Source organism: Salvelinus alpinus, chromosome 30 (genome assembly GCF_045679555.1).
Source record: "Salvelinus alpinus chromosome 30, SLU_Salpinus.1, whole genome shotgun sequence".
In the NCBI taxonomy this organism is placed as follows: Eukaryota; Metazoa; Chordata; class Actinopteri; order Salmoniformes; family Salmonidae; genus Salvelinus; species Salvelinus alpinus.
The window spans coordinates 9,977,559-9,997,630 of NC_092115.1; the positions used below are offsets into that span (position 1 = coordinate 9,977,559).

A 20,072-nucleotide genomic window follows, 5' to 3' on the forward strand; every position below is an offset into this window, starting at 1 on the left:
TATCCACATTATAGCAGGGGGTGTAAAGCCATAACACACGTTTTTCTAGCAACAGACTATGATCGATAATGTCAAAAGCTGCACTGAAGTCTAACAAAACAGCCCCACTATCTTTTTATCATCAATTTCTCTCAGCCAATCATTGGTCATTTGTGTAAGTGCTGTGCTTGTTGAATGTCCTTCCCTATAAGTGTGCTGAAAGTCTGTTGTCAATTTGTTTACTGAAAAATAGTATTGTATCTGGTCAAACACCATTTTTTACAAAAGTTTACTAAGGGTTGGTAACAGGCTGATTGGTTGGCTATTTGAGCCAGTTAAGGGGACTTTACTATTCTTAGGTACAATAGGGGAATAACTTTTGCTTCCCTCCAGGCCTGAGAGTACACACTTTTTAGTAGGCTTGAATTGAAGATTGAAGGTAAGCTATTGAAAATTGAAGGTAGCTATTGGTTAGCAAGTTTGCTAGTCTAAACACTGTTTCGTGTCTTTACAGTGGTTATGGGCTTTATTGTCATTATAAGCAGTCCCTTATGATGAAGAGTTCAAGTAAAGTTTAGAAAGATATCTTATTACAGTGTAGCGTATACACACACACACACTGAGACACACACACTGAGACACACACTGAGACACACACACACACACACACACACACACACACACACACACACACACACACACACACACACACACACACACACACACACACACACACAGAGACACACACACACACACTGAGACACACACACACACACACTGAGACACACACACACACACACACACACACACACACACACACACACACACACACACACACACACACACACACACACACACACACACACACACTTCACACACACACACACACACACACACACACACACACACACACACACACACTGAGACACACACACACACACACTGAGACACACACACTGAGACACACACACTGTGACACACACACACACACTGAGACACACACACACACACACTGAGACACACACACTGTGGCACACTGAGACACACACACTGAGACACACACACTGAGACACACACACACACACTGTGACACACACACACACACACTGAACACACACACACACTTCTGTCTAGTGTCCATTAAGTTACACTGCTTTTCCTGCCCGTGTTTTTCAGTATGTTTTGGCCCTAAAGGATGTGCAGATTGATATGAGAGACAGGTGATATATCACTAGATCTTACGACGGAGGCCTAAAAGGCGAGTCAAGGCAAGCATGACAGTGTCGAATCACCATATAACGTACAGCTGGTAGCATCCAGGGGTTATCCAGGCAGAACCGATTAGAGACGTGAGCCGAGACGGGATGATATTACTAGACTAGGCATTTTGAAATTACTTCACAAAGAAAGGAGAACCAAGGCACTCTTCATATAATTAATAAAAAAATGCCTTTATTTATATGACATGTTCAACGGAAACTGACGTGTTTCGGCCGCATGGCCTTCGTCAGGGAGTACAAATATATGATAATACAATGTCTTCTTCTGAACAGCTTTTTCCAATCAACCCTGATTTGAAGAGGGAGTGGTTACATAATTAATGTTCATAGGCCCCATGTACATTACGAAATTCAAAATATTTTCAAAGTGTTGTAATGCAAACACATACACCGGTTTTGGAACCGTGCCTACAACTAAATATACCCTCAGTGCGTTGTCATGTCTTCAGTTCGTCTAGGTTGTTTAACGACTCGTTCGGCACATGACAGCAGGCCTGACACTGTGGCACTCTTGAACGGTAAGAAAACAAAAGTACGGTAAACACCTCGAGCAATTCTTAACTTGACGGCATCTGGTTGGAGTGTATCACCTTACTAATCTGCTCCAGTGTCGACCCCTGGCGCCTTGACAAGTAGAGACAGGTATCTACTAAATCACCATATCATATATAATAACATATAATAAGGATCCAGGAGATAGCACAATAGGATTCTACCACCACCCATGTTGTAGCCTTATGTTACAGTGTCTTTTGAAAACACCTACTGTATAGGCTTCGACAGCTCTTTATGCAATGCTGGTTTGCATCCTTCCCCTCTAGTCAGGGAATGATTTAGACCTGGGAACCCAGGTGAGTGGACTCTCTGGCCAAGGTGTGTGGGTTCTACTCAATCAACTACAGTAATATAATGAAATGGTAACCATTGTAACCATGGTGCCTGAAGTAACAAACCTAAGTAATTTAGCACAGTATAGGCCTTCATTCCTATAACAGGAGGGACGAGATTGTGTGTGTGTGTGTGTGTGTGTCCGCGCGTGTGTGTGTGTGTGTCTGTGTGCATGTGCATGCGTGTGTGCGCGTGTGTGTGTGTCTGTGTGCATGCGTGTGTGTGTGTCTGTGTGCGTGCGTGTGTGTGTGTGTGTCTGTGTGCGTGTGCATGCGTGTGTGTGTGTCTCTGTGTGCGTGTGTGTGCGTCCTTTGCAAAAAAGCATAATGCACCTTCTTATGTTTATACTACAGTGAAGAAATCCAAAGCACATGGCTGTCATTCTGGAGATTTTGGGGATCTCTGAAATTAACTGTAAATCAGTATATGAACAAAGGTGTCCTAAGAAAGTGTTCTTTTGGCATAGATATCAGATGAAGGGAGTCTTCTGTGGGGAATAAAAGGGATTTCCTATGACTCATCCATTGTATACAGGTAGCTACATATACATCTTCGTATATGACTAAAATCCCTGAGAAGTTGCATGAGGTTGTATGCACGCTGCAGGTTTGCTTTAGCGAGATGCGGCAAAACCCGCAAATGAGCACTATAGAATATCACCCTGCTTTGCAACCTGACGTCAATTGTGGTTTAACTGAAACCTTTATAAGCCTCTGGAGAGCAAACAGTTGCCAGAGAGTTCTCTAAAGCAACTCAGTGATAAGGAAGCAACCAACAAGCATCTTGAATTTTTGACATCTGTTTGACATCTCACTAGCAGAGAACAACTGTAAGTAAAATTGTCTGAACAGCTGGTCTCGTGTAGTGTTCTCAAATGTATTAACATTTAAGATAGCAGATTTGAAATGTAAGAATTTTTGCATGTATTACTACAAAGTATCTACTTCATCGTGCTGTAATATTTTAGTTTGAATATTTAGTCAACATTACACCATGACCTATACTGTACTGTGTGTTATTTTCCTGACTCATTTTGTTGTTTCCCTCCCGTCTCTTTTCAGATGCCAGTTATAGGTGACATGGTGACTTCACCAATGGATTCAGAGGTAAACAACTTGTACACTATATATATTACATTTTTTGTACTTTTTTATACCATTTGTGTAAAATATTGTGTGTGTGTTATATTTGTATGAAATAACAAAAAATTAAATCACATCAAATTTGTATTATTTTAATTCATAACAGTTAAATTACATGTATATATATTTTTTTACGTGCTCTTATGAGATAAAATGTTGGAGACCCCTGGTCTATATAAGTATGTGTACAGTATATTGGCACCTTTGCACTTTTCTTAAATAATTCCCTATTTCTTCTAAAAGTACTTGAAATTGAAAAAAACTTTTGCTCTCCCCACCTTATTGGATGTTAAACATTGTAAAGTTAAGTTTACCATTTTAATTGAGAAAATAAAGACAAATGGCATGGGACAAAATTATTGGCACTTCAGAGCTAGTACTTGGTTGCGTAGCCATTGGCCAAGATAACTGCCAACAAATGCTTCTTGTAGCCATCAATGAGCTTGCTGAACTTTTCTATTTGGTCATTTGGCCCACTCTTCAGCAGCAAACTGCTCTAAATCTTCAATGTTTAAGAGGTCCCATTCACCAACTGCTGTGTTCATCTCTCGCCATAGATTATGGATGTGATTCAGATCTGGACTCTTCACTGGCCACTCCAGAACATTCCAATGTTTCTTCTAGAACCCTTCCAGTGTTTCTTCTAGAACCATTCCAGTGTTTCTTCTAGAACCCTTCCAGGGTGCTTTGGGGTTGTTGTCCAATTGAAGACCCAAAACCTTCAACAGAGACACAGTTTTTTTTGGACACTGGGTTGAACACTGCACTCCAAAATAATCTGCTGATTTCATGACGTCGTCTTGCACACATTCAAAGCCCCTAGTACAAGAGGCAGCAAATCAATCCATTAGCAGCATCAAACCTGATTGTAGAGGAAGGTGTTATTTTCTTTGAACGCTTCATTTGGTCGTTGGTTAAACATAGGAAGACCACAATGCTGAAGGAAACTGATTGAACTCCTCAAAAACCCACTTAAACAAGCCTACACCCCACAAAAAAAAAGTGTGGACCAATTAAACAAAATTAGAGCGCTTTGTTTATTTATGGCCAAATGAAGCATTCAATGAAAAGAACATCCTCCATACAATCAAAGATGGGGGAGATTTAATAATGCTTTGGGGTTTCTTTGCTGACTCTGGTATTGGGGGCCTTGAACGTGCACAAGGCATCATGAAATCAGCAGATTATAAGGTGTTTTGTAGTCTAATGTTAAACCCAGTGACCAAAAACTGGGTCTCCATTGACGGTTGTGGGTCTTCCAGCAGGACAACAACACCAAACATACATAAAAAAGCCCCTAGGAATGGTTAAGAAAAGATGATGGACTGTTCTGGAGTGGCCAGGGAAGAGTCCAGATCTGAATTATATCCAAAACGAGATCTGAAAACAGCAGTTGGTGGAGGGCACCCTTCAAATATTGATGAATTAGAGCAATTTGCTGCTGAAAAGTGGGCCACATTTTCAGTAGAAAGGTGCAGCATGCTCATTGACGGCTACCGGAAGCGTTTGTCTGCAGTGTTGTCCAAAGGCTGTGTAACCAAGTACTAGCTCAGAGAGAAAGTGCAGAGAGAAACATTTTGAGTTTTATAATGCTATTCTACACATTTTGTCATGAGGCTAAGAAAACATTTAGCATTTTCAAAGCTAATTTCCTGCAATGAAACATTTTTTGTTATCATATGCTATTTGGTGGCCCCCCTACCTCCAGGGGACCCCCAACCCCCCTGCGTGCCTGTTCGGTAATCCGGCCCTAATTTAAAATTGCCAAGTTTGCAAAAATAAAATGTATTTGAGAATCTGACAAAGTTATTATAATTTTATTTTTTTATTTTACAATAAATAGGAAATTATTTAAGAAAAGTGTGCCAATATTTCTGTCCGCAAACGTATATTCTGCTCCTATCATTTACTGGCACAATTGGTCCACATGTCCAACAAGCTATGTTGTCCTTTCTTACACACAGGTGTTCGACTACGACTCCAGCTTCACCCCCACGGTTGAGGATGTTCTGGATGACTTTATGTGCGACAAATCTGCCGTTAGGGCTTTCAGAGGCCAGTATGAACCACCTCTCTACTGGTTCATCGTCATCCTGGGAGGCCTGGGTAACCTGACCGTGGTGTGGATCTACCTGCACTTCCGCCAGCGTCTCAAGACCATGACCGATGTCTACCTGTTGAACCTAGCTGTGGCCGACCTCTTCTTCTTGGGCACTCTACCCTTATGGGCCGTGGAGGCCAACCAGGGATGGAGCTTCGGCTTGGGCCTCTGCAAGGTCACCTATGCCCTCTACAAGATCAACTTCTTCAGCAGCATGCTGCTGCTCACCTGCATCAGTGTCGATCGCTACGTGGTCATCGTCCAGACCACCATGGCCCAGAATTCCAAGAGACAGCGGCTGAGCTGCAGCAAGTTGGTGTGCGCCTGCGTCTGGCTCCTGGCCGTGGTGTTGGCCCTGCCCGAGTTCATGTTCGCCAACGTCAAGGAGCTGGAGGGCCGGGGCTCCTGCACCATGGTCTACTGGAGTAACCAGGACAACCGCACCAAGATCCTGGTCCTGGGGCTTCAGATCTGCATGGGCTTCTGCCTGCCCCTCCTGGTGATGGTGTTCTGCTACGCCGGCATCATCCGCACCCTGCTCAAAACCCGCAACTTCAAGAAGCACAAGGCACTGCGCGTGATCATGGTGGTGGTGGCTGTGTTTGTCCTCTCCCAATTGCCATATAACAGCGTGCTGGTGGTGGAGGCCACCAAGGCGGTAAACAGCACCGAAATGGACTGCGATGCGGAAAAGCGTTTCGACGTAGCCGGCCAGGTGCTGAAGAGCCTGGCCTACATGCATGCCTGCCTCAACCCCTTCCTGTATGTGTTTGTGGGTGAACGATTCCGCAGAGACGTCCTCAAGCTTATCCGCATCTACCACTGCTGTCCGGCCCAGGGGATAGTCAGCAAGATCCAGGGAGGACCTGGGCGCTCATCGGTCATGTCCGACACGGACACCACACAGGCACTCTCGCTTTGAAGGCACAGTCATAGTACAACCTTTTGCGTGCGACCAGATGTCCCTCATAACAATTGAGGGGCTGTGCAACTACGCTCTGTTCCACAATGCAAGGTCTGGCAACGGAAAGACAAACCAATATGGCGAACAGTCCCAGTGAGAGAGGTTGTACTGTCGTCGTCGCCCCCCACCCCCCACTTCTCCCCCGGTTGCCCACTCTTGCATCAGAGTTAGACTTCTTTGGTAATCTGACCATGGCTGAGGCTGAGGCAGTGACATGGGGAGAAGAGGTCCATTTCTGAGAGCTGGAGAAACTCTTGGCTCTTGTCTGCGTTGCTAGAAGCATTGGTCATGATAGGACTCTTCTTTGGCTGGTCTAAAGACCTTCTCAGTTTTAACTGATGACCACAAAGGATGGACAGTCGAAGTCTGTTTGGTGGTTTGTGTTTGACGATTCCAGTGACGGGGAAAAGAGCTGACCATGACAGCATTGGGCCTGTACTGGAACAATGCATTTTCATTGGTCTTTATGGTTATGTAAATTCAGCCAAGCTGTTTAGTGCCTTTTTTTGGTTGCATTTGTTTAGAAAGTATAGAGATGGGAAAGAGGAAACACATATTTTCTTTACATTGATGGATTCTGTGACAGCATAGGAATCACCATTGTGGGCTATCTCCATTGTGGGCAAGTGCGCCCTCTATCCATCACTATATTATAACGTTAATTGGTAATATTTACTAATATTAATATTATTTCATCAATCTCTTTGGTCGGACCGTATCAATGAGCTGATCAATTATTCGAGACACTTTCTAAGTAGGAAGGCCCTTATTTGTGATGAGTATGTTTAGCTTTCACAGTGAGAGTGAACAAGTGTCATAAACAAAAAGTTGTATAAAATATCTATGATTGTGACTGCCCTGTTCACAATGACAATTGTGACTGTAATGACTGTAAATAAACAATGCATTTAAAAATATATTTTTAGGTCACTATTATTGCATTTTTCCAAATTTGGTAATGATTTACTTTGACTACATATCCACATATCCATGTTTTAAATTGTGTATAATTGTATTTTCTGTATTGTTCCCAGGACACATTTGCAAATGAGACCTGGGTCTCAATGTGTTTTTTCGTGGTAAAATCTTTTAATATATTTTTTAAATGCGCTATTAGATATGCTATGGATATAATTCATTAAACTGTAATAATGCAGTTACACATCTATAAGCGTCTCATGAACGTGTTATAACAGGTCCTAACTGCATTTTTACAGGTATAACTTGCTTGGGTAAGGAAGGAGAGGATTTCCACGCTTTAGCGCCTTAACTGTTTTCCAAAATGTAGATTCATTTACGTCGTGCTATGCAAGAGCTCATATTTAGAATATCTTTATAGATGTATTAGTACAATGACATAGTAGTGTTATCCTTATGGCTGTTTTCAAAATGTGCTTACGCTATACCAGTGTTAGTGAATATTCCAAAAGACTAAACCCCGTTTTGAAAATGATGCTGATATATAGGCTGTACCAGCCCCATTTCCCCCCACCGGACAGTAAAGGGCCGTGACTTACCTTCTTCTGTTTCTCATTGAGGTCAACGGTGCCTGAAGATCCCCACAAGGTTCAAATCCTCAGGGTAAATATTACGGATCAAATGGTGTAGTCTGAGGGTCATATTATAACTCTTTCGTAACTCATTTTTTCTCTTATTTTTTTAAATTTCACCTTTATTTATTTAACCAGGTAGGCTAGTTGAGAACAAGTTCTCATTTACAACTGCGACCTGGCCAAGATAAAGCAAAGCAGTTCGACACATACAACAACACAGAGTTACACATGGAATAAACAAAACACAGTCAATAATACAGTAGAAAAAGACTATATACATTGTGTGCAAATAAGGTAAGATAGGGGAGGTAAGGCAATAAATAGGCCATGGTGACGAAGTAATTACAGTATACCAATTAAACACTGGAGTGATAGATGTGCAGAAGATGATTGTGCAAGTAGAGATACTGGGGGGGAAAAGGAGCAAGATAAATAAATAAATAAATACAGTATGGGGATGAGGTAGTTGGATGCGCTATTTACAGATGGGCTATGTACAGGTGCAGTGATCTGTACAGGTGCAGTGATCTGTACAGGTGCAGTGAGGTACAGTGATCTGTGAGCTGCTCTGACAGCTGGTGCTTAAAGCAAGTGAGGGAGATATGAGTCTCCAGCTTCAGTGATTAACAGCCCTTCTCCAAATAATCTACAAGATTAGAGCATTTTTTTAAATCTACCAGTTGGTGCTGAAATGGAGACGAGGATGAGGATGGCATTCTTTCATTGATCCCTATATTCTGAACCCGTTCTCTACAAGTATTCTATTGAGTCTGTCGACAAAATTATAATTAAAGGTACACCGTATTTAAAGCGATAGTTTAAGATAAATGTACTGAAAACCCTATTGAATGAAAACACCACAACACAATCTGTTGGCCAGCAAGTGGGAGGGTTTTCAGCGGTTGAATGAAATGTATTTATAGAGTCACACCTGCAGAGCGTGTTACGTGACTGAATAAGGTAAGTCTGAATACCAAATACTGAGAAGTGTGTGGGAAAGGCGTACGTAGGAAAGGCGTGCATAGGAAAGGCGTGCGTAGGAAAGCCATCTTAATATATGCATATTCGTCTCAGTTTCAGAAGAAATTGGTAGATTAAAAAATTCTCTGATCTCGTAGATTATTTAGGATTAGGAAAATATTTATGAATCCATTAAAAAAACGGTTTTGGAGAGGCTTTACTCACAAAAGAAAGAAAACGGTGGTTTGATTCATTCTGACAATTGACACATTAAGGTTTTTATTCCATGATAATTTTGGAAGATTGGCGTACATATAATTATAATAGGGAGAATAGTGTACAATAGTAGGCTATACCCTCGTCTATTACCTACACTAACCATGGAACTGTGTGATGTCACAGCCAAGTATTTTGCGTCGGGTTCAAACTGTTACTGCTTGGTCTGTGTTCCCTTCCATAACAATGTATTTAGTCGACATGTTTAAAAAATATATATTATCAACTGTTACAAATTATCCTCAGCAACAGCCACATGGCCGTAACGGCGTTTACAGAGGAAGCAAATGAAGGTAATTGAAGCGATGTAATTACATGGATAATGGAGGCTATACCAACTCAAGGGAACTAACAGTAAATTGGCAGTTGAATAGGTGTTAGTATTAGGCCTACTGATGTTTGCTACTGATATGTGGTTAATATTTAACATGATAGAATTAGGAAACAGAGAAAGTCGGGGGAAGAATATGATTAAGACATTCTAGAGTGCCCGTCCCTGCAAGTTAAAAGGCCGTACAATTAAATTCTACAGAATGGCACAGCATTTCATAAACTTTTCTGTGGGAAAGTAGATATGTTGATATGCTTCAGCTGGCTGCTGTATGACCGGTTTCACATTTTATCTCCGCTGGTTAAAAGGTCAAATATATCTAAAATAACTGTCATTTACAGTTGAAGTCGGAAGTTTACATACACGTTAGCCAAATGCATTTAAACTCAGCTTTTCACAATTCCTGACATGTAATCCTAGTAAAAATTCTCTGTCTTATGTCAGTTAGGATCATCACTTTATTTTCAGAATGTGAAATGTCAGAATAATAGAAGAGAGAATGATTTATTTCAGCTTTTATTTATTTTATCACATTCCCAGTGGGTCAGAAGTTTACATACACTCAATTAGTATTTGGTAGCATTGCCTTTAAATTGTTTAACTTGGGTCAAACGTTTCGGGTAGCCTTCCACAAGCTTCCCACAATAAGTTGGGTGAATTTTGGCCCATTCCTCCTGACAGAGCTGGTGTAACTGAGTCAGGTTTGTAGGCCTCCTTGCTTGCACACTCTTTTTCAGTTCTGCCTACAAATTTTCTAAAGGATTGAGGTCAGGGCTTTGTGATGGCTACTCCAATACCTTGCCTTTGTTGTCCTTAAGCCATTTTGCCACAACTTTGGAAGTATGCTTGGGGTCATTGTCCATTTGGAAGACCCATTTGCGACCAAGCTTTAATTTCCTGACTGATGTCTTGAGATGTTGCTTCAATATATCCACATAATTTTCTTTCCTCATGATGCCCTCTATTTTGTGAAGTGCACCAGTCCCTCCTGCAGCAAAGCACCCCCACAACATGATGCTGCCACCCCCGTGCTTCACGGTTGGGATGGTGTTCTTCGGCTTGCAAGCATCCCCCTTTTTCCTCCAAGCATAACGATGGTCATTATGGCCAAACAGTTATATTTTTGTTTCATCAAACCAGAGGACATTTCTCCAAAAAGTACGATCTTGTCACGCCCTGACCTTAGAGAGCCTTTTTATGTCTCTCTTTTGGTTTGGTCAGGGTGTGATTTGGGTGGGCATTCTATGTTCTTTATTTCTTTGTGTCTGGCCGAGTGTGGTTCCCAATCAGAGGCAGCTGTCTATCGTTGTCTCTGATTGGGGATCATACTTAGGCAGCCCTTTTCCCTCCTTCTGTGTGGGATCTTGTTCTTTGTTTGTGTGCAGGTTGTTTGCACAACGAAGCTGTTCGGTTGTTGTATTCTTTGTTGTTTTGTCTTTTCTAAAGTTTCACTTCGTTAATAAATTATGTGGAACTCAAAGAACGCTGCGCCTTGGTCTCATTCTTCCGACGACACCCGTTACAGATCTTTGTCCCCATGTGCAGTTGCAATCCGTAGTCTGGCTTTTTTATGCCGGTTTTGGAGCAGTGGCCTCTTCCTTGCTGAGCGGCCTTTCGGGTTATGTCGATATAGGACTCGTTTTACTGTCGATATAGATACTTTTGTACCTGTTTCCTCCAGCATCTTCACAAGGTCCTTTGCCGTTGTTTTGGGATTGATTTGCACTTTTCGCATGAAAGTACGTTCATCTCTAGGAGACAGAACGCGTCTCCTTCCTGAGCGGTATGACGGCTGCGTGGTCCCATGGTGTTTATACTTGCGTACTATTGTTTGTACAGATGAAAGTGGTACCTTCATGCGTTTGGAAATTGCTCCCAAGGATGAACCAGAGTTGTGGAGGTCTACAATATTTTTTCTGAGGTCTTGGCTGATTTCTTTTGATTTTTCCATGATGTCAAGCAAAGAGGCAGTGAGTTTGAAGGTAGGCCTTGAAATACATCCACAGGAACACCTCCAATTGTCTCAAATTATGTCAATTAGCCTATCAGAAGCTTCTAAAGCCATGACATCGTTTTCTGGAATTTTCCAAGCTGTTTAAAGGCAGAGTCAACTTAGTGTATGTAAACTTCTGACCCACTGGAATTGTGATACAGTGAATTATAAGTGAAATAATCTGTCTGTAAACAATTGTTGGAAAAATTACTTGTGTCATGCACAAAGTAGATGTCCTAACCGACTTGCCAAAACTATAGTTTGTTAACAAGAAATATGTGGAGTGGTTGAAAAACAAGTTTTAATGATTACAACCTAAATGTATGTAAACTTCCGACTTCAACTGTATATTTACAATTCCCTTATCCAAATGAATTACTAATTTACTTAGGTCTTATCATGTGCTCTTGTGAAGTTGTAAATTAAAGTGCATGGAGAAGGGTGTGTTTCTAAACAGTTTCCCTCAATGTTCTTCATGCACGGTGGTGGAATTTTGTATTTTTATTTAACTAGGCAAGTCAGTTAAGAGCACATTCTCATTGACAGCCTAGGAACAGTGTGTTAACTGCCTTGTTCAGGGGCAGAACGACAGATTTTGACCTTGTCAGCTCAAGGATTTGATCTTGCATCCTTTCGGTTACTAGTCCAACACTCTAACCACTAGGCTACCTGCCGCCCCATTAAGTTAAGGTAGACACACATCCGCTACAACTACTTGTTTTCGATCTCCACCCAAAACTAATAGCAGGTGAATAGCGTGCTATTCGCATGCTTAAGTTCAAGGTAAGAATACGCATAGAGATTCACGTTCCGTTTAGCGCGCTTAACTCTGGTCGGAATCGGGCCCTAATGTAGCTAGTTAGCAGCTAGCTAAGCCCCTGGAGATGTCAACACGTTTTCCAACAGTTTAGCAGATGTTATAGAGGGTGTTACTAGCGCCTAACAATGCAGTAAAATGTCAAACAGTTACACAAATAATACTTTTTTAAAAAGTACAACAAGAAATCAAGACATTTCGGAACGAATACAACTAACAACCCAATAGCACTGTAACAGTAATCCAATCTATACGCATCTACACCAAATTCATTTACACAAGATATACTAGGAATGATACAGTGGGGCAAAAAAGTATTTAGTCAGCCACCAATTGTGCAAGTTCTCCCACTTAAAAAGATGAGAGAGGCCTGTAATTTTCATCATAGGTACACTTCAACTATGACAGACAAAATGAGAAAAAGAAATCCAGAAAATCACATTGTAAGATTTTTTATGAATTATGAGTTATGAGTTATGAGATCAGGCACTGCTGCAACAACCGTAGTAAAAGTGTTATGGAAACTGGGTGCTAACCAAGAACGTGCAGGTGACAGATGAACCCTGCACACTAGCAATAAGGGAACCGATGTGGTGAAACCCATTGCTACGCTAGCCTTAATTTGCAAACAGAAAGTGGTTACCAAACTGTTAATTGGGTATGATGTTAGAAGCTTGAAGAGATGCATTTCCCCCGAATCAGTTCAGGCAAGATGTAACCCAGTTCTTAGAAACAGAAGCTCCACCTGTACCATTGAACACATTCATTACAATGATGACAAAAACATGAAAGTAGCATTAATAGGCTACAATAAGCTGAAGAAGTTCTTATTTGATATATTACTGTCAATGGCCACCCTGTCACTTGGTCTGCTGCTGGAGAATAGAAACATTACTTGAGATGGAACTGATCGTAAGGACTGGCTCAACATATCAAGTTATTGCAGAATACATTTGTTTATGACGAGATGAAATACAAATGAAATAAAAATACCTAATGTGATGAGCATTAAGCTGACATTCCCTGAAATCAGGCACTAAAATTACTTTAAAAAAATATGTACAGCACCTTGTCAAAAGTTTGGACACACCTACTCATTCCAGGGTTTTTCTTTATGGTTTACTATTTTCTACATTGTAGAATAATAGTGAAGACATCAAAACTATGAAATAACACAAAAAAGTGTTAAACAAATCAAAATGTATTTTATATTTGAGATTCTTCAAAGTAGCCACCCTTTGCCTTGATGACTGCTTTGTCCACTCTTGGTATTCTCTCAAACAGCTTCATGAGGTAGTCACCTGGAATGCATTTCAATTAACAGGTGTGCCTTGTTAAAAGTTAGTTTGTGGAATTTCTTTCCTTCTTAATGCATTTGTCACAACACAACTGATTGACTCAAGGTATACAGAAGATAGCCTATTTGGTAAAAGACCAAGTCAATATTATGGCAAGAACAGCTCAAATAAGCAAAGAGAAACAACAGCCCATCATTACTTTAAGACATGAAGGTACGTCAATGCGGAACATTTCAATAACTTTTAAAGTTTCTTCAAGTACAGTTGCAAAAACCATCAAGCGCTATGTTGAAACTGGCTCTCATGAGGACCGCCACAGGAAAGGAAGACCCAGAGTTACCTCTGCTGCAGAGGATGAGTTCATTACCAGCCTCAGAAATTGCAAGTAACAGACACATCTCAACATCAACTGTTCAGGGGAGACGGCGTGAATCAGGCCTTTATGGTCGAATTGCTTAAAAGAAACCACTACTAAAGGACACCAATAATAAGAAGAGACTTGCTTGGGCCAAGAAACACGAGCAATGGACATTAGACCGGTGGAAATCTGTCCTCTGGTCTGATGAGTCCAAATTTGAGATTTTTGGTTGAAACGCAGAGTAATAGAACGGATGATCTCTGCATGTGTAGTTCCAACCGTGAAGCATGGAGGAGGAGGTGTGATGGTGTGGGGGTGCTTTGCTGGTGACACTGTCAGTGATTTATTAAGAATTCAAGGAACACTTAACTAGCATGGCTACCACAACATTCTACAGCGATATGCCATCCCACCTGGTTTGCGCATAGTGGGACTATCATTTGTTTTTCAACAGGACAATGACCCAACACATCTCCAGGCTGTTTAAGTGCTAACAGTGCTAACAGTCAATATCTATATAATATGTGTGAAATGCTTGATAGAGTACGTGATGTAAACATAGAGGTCTACTTTCTTGGGGGACATGAATATTGACTGGTTTTCATCAAGCTCAAGAGGAAGCTTCTTACTGTAACCAGTGCCTGTAATCTGGTCCAGGTTATTAATCCAGGGTGTTTATAAGATCATCCACATGTATCGATCACATTTTTACTAACGCTGTAGAACTTTGTTCTAAAGCTGTATCTGTACCCATTGGATGCAGTGATCACAATATAGTGGCTATATCCAGGAAAGCCAAAGTTCCAACAGTTGTGCCTAAAATAGTGTATAAGAGATCATACAAAATATGTTGCTGTGACTCTTATGTGGATGATGTTAAAAATATTTGTTGGTCTGATGTGATTAATGAGGAGCATCCAGACGCTGCACTTGATGAATTTATGAAATTGCTTCTTCCAATTTTTGCTAAACATGCACCTGTTAAGAAACTGACCCGTTGGAACTGTTAAGGCTCCATGGATTGATGAGGAATTGAAAAACTGTATGGTTGAAAGAGATGGGGCAAAAAGAGTGGCTAATACGTCTGGCTGTACATCTGACTGGCTGACTTACTGGAAATTGAGAAATTATGTGACTAAACTCAACAAAAAGAAGACGAAACTGTATTATGAAGCCAAGATCAATGATATAAGGAATGATGGAAAAAAACTTTGGAGAACTTTAAATGAAATGATGGGCAGAAAGACAAATGCAACTCCATCTTTCATTGAATCAGATGGCTTATTCATCACAAAACCATTTGATGTTGCCAATTATTTTAATGATTACTTCATTGGCATAGTGGGCAAACTTAGGCAGGAAATGCCAACAACGAACAGTGAGCCATCGTACTCATGCATAAAAAAAACGAATAATGAAAGAAAATCATTGCAAGTTTGAATTAATTTTGTAAAGTTAGTGTGGAAGAGGTGTAAAAATGATTGTTATTGATCAATAATGACTAACCTCCTGTAAATAAGAATTTGTACTTAACTGACTTGCCTAGTTAAATAAAGGTTAGATAATATATATATATATATATATATATATATATATATATGGGAACTCCTTCAAGACTGTTGAAAAAGCATTCCAGGTGAAGCTGTTTGAGAGAATGCCAAGAGTTTGCAAAGCTGTCATCAAGGCAAAGGGTGGGTACTTTGAAGAATCTAAAATATATTTTGATATGTTTAACACTTTTTTGGTTACTACATGATTCCATATTTGTTATTTAATAGTTTTGATGTCTTCACTATTATTCTACAATGTAGAAAATAGTCTAAATAAAGAAAACCCCTTTTGACTGGTACAGTATATGTTCACATGCCTTATTTTATTGATTTCCCAGCGTTTTATAAGTCAGAAGACAGCAATCCAGACCTTCCTAGGGCCATGTAAACGTCCTCTGTCGAATAAACTTGTATTTGCCTTCATCTGGTGGTCGGCTGCATCATTACATCGGTTTGTACAGTATCACTTCACTGCAGCGTTATGTCAAGAAAAACATTTATCCAGCTCGACTGCTTTATGGCACAGACATGGCAAAGCAATCACTAAATTTGTCTCGAGCAGGTGGATCTACGATAAAGAATGTGACCTACACACTTACTTAAACCTAAAATAAGTAAATAAGTAATTTGGTGTGGAAGTCAAACATTTGTTTTACGGAAGCAGGCACATTGCATATGCTCAGAACGACAAAATCAATCCCTTTACATAGTCCTTCTCCCCATGTCTATCGGAGGGATTTAGACGTTCACATATTTAACAGATAATGTCATGATATATTTGGTAAAGTAATAAAGAATGTGAAATATTTTGAGTATATGTTCCTAAAACAGATTAGAACTATATATGGATATATTATAAAGTATGAAAAGGCTTATTCATTCAAAATTGTATTTTATCATATCATCATATTTGTATATGTTTTATAATTTACTGTTATTGTGTACTAGATCATATGGGTTGAAAATAGTTTTTTTCTCAGAAATACAGTACAGTACCAGTGAAAGTTTGGACACACCTACTCATTCAAGGGTTTTTCTTTATTTTTACATTTTTCTACATTGTAGAATTAATAGTGAAAACATCACAACGATGAAATAACACATATGGAATCATGCAGTAACCCAAAAAACAAATCAAAATATATTTTATATTTGAGATTCTTCAACGTAGCCAACCTTCACTTGATGACAGCTTTGCACACTCTTGGCATTCTCACAACCAGCTACACCTGTAATGCTTTTCCAACAGTTTTTTATCCTAAAAAACTCCCTAGTCCTTGCCAATCACAAGCATACCCACCTTGTATTCAGGACATAAAGTTAATTTCTTTGCCACATTTTTTGCAGTTTTACTTTAGTGCCTTGTTGCAAACAGGATGCATGTTTTGGAATATTTGTATTCTGTACAGGCTTCCTTCTTTTCACTCTGTCATTTAGGTTAGTATTCTGGAGTAACTACAATGTTGTTCATCCATCTCAGTTTCAAGGCTGTGATAGGAGAAAACTATGTAACTGTTTCAAAGTCACCATTGGTGAAATCCCTGAGCGGTTTCCTTCCTCTCCGGCAACTGAGTTATGAAGAACACCTGTTTCTTTGTAGTGACTGGGTGTATTGATCCAAAGTGCAACTTCACCTTGCTAAAAGGGATATTCAATGTCTGATTTTTTATTTTAACCCATCTACCAATAGATGCCATTTTTTGCAAGGCATTGGAAAACCTCCCTGGTCTGTGTGGTTGAATCTGAATTCACTGCTTGACTGATGGACCTTACAGATAATTGTATATGTTGGCTACAGAGGTAGTCATTAAAAAATTATGTTAAACTCTACTATTGCACACAGTGAATCCATGCAACTTATTAAGTGAATTGTTAAGCACATTTTTATTCCAGAACGTATTTAGGCTTGCCATGGCAAAGGGGTTGAATACTTATAAACTCAAGGAATTTCAGCTTTCCATTTTTAATGAATTTATAAACATTTCTAATTGACCACACCTGACCCTGTTATCTCGACGGCCTTAACAAGTAGGCTATCTCACAAACAGCAGGATCAGTACTGAAGAGCCTATTTGAACTGTTTGTCAAGGAACACATATTCTGAGCACTTGAATCAAAGGACAAGTCCACGGTTTAAGGACATTATCCATATCAAGTCCCCAAAGACATGTTGCAAAAAAGACTGGTTTGTCAAAGCGCTGTGAGCAGGGTTCGAACCTGCGCGGGGAAACCCCATTGGATTTCGAATCCAACGCCTTAACCTCTCGGCCATCACAGCAACTTCTGTTACCTACAACGCCTTAACCAGTCCGCTATCTCGTTCTGTCCATTTTACCTCTAAAATTACCAGATTATCGCTACTGAAGAGCCTACTTGAAATGTTTGTCATGGAAGATACATTCTGAGCACTTGAAACAAAGGACATGTCCACACATTATCCATATCAAGTCCCAAATGATATGTTACAAATAAAGCCTGGATAGTCATGGCGCTGAGCGCAGGGTTCAAAACTGCGCTGGGAGAACCCATTGGATTACAAGTCCAACGCTTTAACCACTCGGCAATCAAAGCTTGCTTAGGTAGATCACACAAGGACAAAAGTATCCAAATTCAACTGCCGAATTGAAATATTTTCAAGCAAAGTAAAATAAGCTATTTTCTGAGCACTTCAATCGTTGGACGAGCCCATAAAATAAGGAAATTTAAATTCAGAAGAGATAGATCCAATTATTAAAGGTCTACTTTATCATCACCCTGTAAGCAGAGTTGAAAACTGTACAGGGAGAACACATTTGATGTCAATTCCAATGCTGAAACCACTTGGCCATCGCAGCAGTAGGAATCTAAGGAAAGTGACGAGGAGAAAGCAGAAGTGGGCTATACGCTTCGAGCAAGGTAAGAACATGGGTGGGGAGACCCCATTGAAATTCAGGTCCAACGTCGAAAGAACTCGGCCATTGCAGCTGTTGGAATGCAAGTAAAGGGATTGGGATTTGGAAACAGACATCATTGGTGTAAAATGGTCAACTTGATGGCACGACATATTGATCTTATTGCGCCAAGTGTCCTCGGTCCTATCCAAAGCTGTAAAGTTTGAAAGTTAAATGTGCAAGTCAAAAAACTATGTCCAGAGAAAGTACAAGTGGACTATTCACTGAGAATAAGATGTAAAAAAGAGCAGGGAGACCCAATTGGGTTTCAAGTCTGAGGACTTAACCACCTGGCTCTCAGTCTTTCCATCGTAAATCTAACAGAAACAACAGTATCTGTACTGTCTTCAGTGCCTATTTGAACTGTTTGTCAAGGCAGATATATTCTGAGCACCTGAATCACTGAACAATTCCATGTATTAAGGACATTATCCATATCAAGTCACTAAGTATATGTTAAAAATAAAGACAGGTTTGCCATAGCGCTGCGAGCAAGGTTCGAACCTGCGCGGGGAGACCCCATTGGATTTCAAGTCCAACGCCTTAACCACTCAGCCATCGCAGCTTGCTATGTAAAATTCCAGTCGGCCATCTCATCCTGTCCACTTTACTTCTGTAAAGACTAGACTATCTACTGAAGAGCCTATTTGAACTGTTTGTCAAGGAACACATATTCTGAGCACTTGAATCAAAGGACAAGTCCACGGTTTCAGGACATTATCCATATCACGTCCCCAATGACATGTTGCAAATAAAGACAGCTTTGTCAAAGCGCTGTGAGCAGGGTTCGAAGCTGCGCGGGGAAACCCCATTGGATTTCGAATCCAACGCCTTAACCTCTCGGCCATCTTAGCTTCTTTTATTACCTACAACGCCTTAACCAGTCCGCTATCTCGTTCTGTCCATTTTACCTCTAAAGTTACCTGAATATCGCTGTTGAAGAGCTTACTTGAAATGTTTGTCATGGAAGATAAATTCTGAGCACTTGAATCAAAGGACATGTCCACGCATTATCCATATCAAGTCCCCAATGCTATGTTACAAATAAAGACTGGATCGTCAAGAGTTCAAACCTGCGCTGGGAGAACCCATTGGATTTCGAGTCCAACGCTTCAACCACTCGGCAATCAAAGCTTTCTTAGGTAGATCACACAAGGACAAAAGTATCCAAATTCAACTGCCTAATTGAAATATTTTCAAGCAAAGTAAAATAAGCTATTTTCTGAGCACTTCAATCGTTGGACGAGCCCATAAAATAAGGAAATTTAAATTCAGAAGAGATAGATCCAATTATTAAAGGTCTACTTTATCATCACCCTGTAAGCAGAGTTGGAAACTGTACAGGGAGAACACATTTGATGTCAATTCCAATGCTGAAACCACTTGGTCATCGCAGCAGTAGGAATCTAAGGAAAGTGATGAGGAGAAAGCAGAAGTGGGCTATACGCTTCGAGCAAGGTAAGAACATGGGTGGGGAGACCCCATTGAAATTCAGGTCCAACGTCGAAAGAACTCGGCCATTGCAGCTGTTGGAATGCAAGTAAAGGGATTGGGATTTGGAAACAGACATCATTGGTGTAAAATGGTCAACTTGATGGCACGACATATTGATCTTTTTTCGCAAGCTGTGAAGTTTGGAAGTTTAATGTGCA

At 40.4% G+C, this 20,072-nt stretch overlaps 1 protein-coding gene and 3 non-coding genes across 4 annotated transcripts; 1 reads left to right on the forward strand and 3 right to left on the reverse strand.

The window, feature by feature from the left end:
- The first annotated feature begins 2,846 nt into the window (after positions 1 to 2,846).
- Positions 2,847 to 7,271, forward strand: LOC139559825 (C-C chemokine receptor type 9-like). The gene is made up of 3 exons (XM_071376193.1): positions 2,847 to 2,976; positions 3,209 to 3,253; positions 5,254 to 7,271. The coding sequence occupies exons 2-3, from the start codon at positions 3,209 to 3,211 to the stop codon at positions 6,310 to 6,312; spliced, it is 1,104 nt and encodes a 367-aa protein (XP_071232294.1). The 5' UTR covers positions 2,847 to 2,976; the 3' UTR covers positions 6,313 to 7,271.
- A 10,415-nt stretch (positions 7,272 to 17,686) lies between these two features.
- On the reverse strand, positions 17,687 to 17,768 carry trnas-cga (transfer RNA serine (anticodon CGA)). The gene has a single exon. It is a non-coding gene; the product is annotated as a tRNA-Ser (tRNA).
- Positions 17,769 to 18,903: 1,135 nt separating this feature from the next.
- Positions 18,904 to 18,985, reverse strand: trnas-uga (transfer RNA serine (anticodon UGA)). The gene has a single exon. It is a non-coding gene; the product is annotated as a tRNA-Ser (tRNA).
- A 207-nt stretch (positions 18,986 to 19,192) lies between these two features.
- Positions 19,193 to 19,274, reverse strand: trnas-cga (transfer RNA serine (anticodon CGA)). The gene has a single exon. It is a non-coding gene; the product is annotated as a tRNA-Ser (tRNA).
- Positions 19,275 to 20,072: the final 798 nt, after the last annotated feature.

What these genes read in the sequence shown, in the direction of transcription:
- LOC139559825 (XM_071376193.1), top strand. Translation starts at nt 3,209, where the DNA reads ATGCCAGTTATAGGTGACATGGTGACTTCACCAATGGATTCAGAG. An exon ending in CTTCACCAATGGATTCAGAG is followed by an intron (nt 3,254 to 5,253) that starts GTAAACAACTTG and finishes TCTTACACACAG; the next exon opens with GTGTTCGACTACGACTCCAG.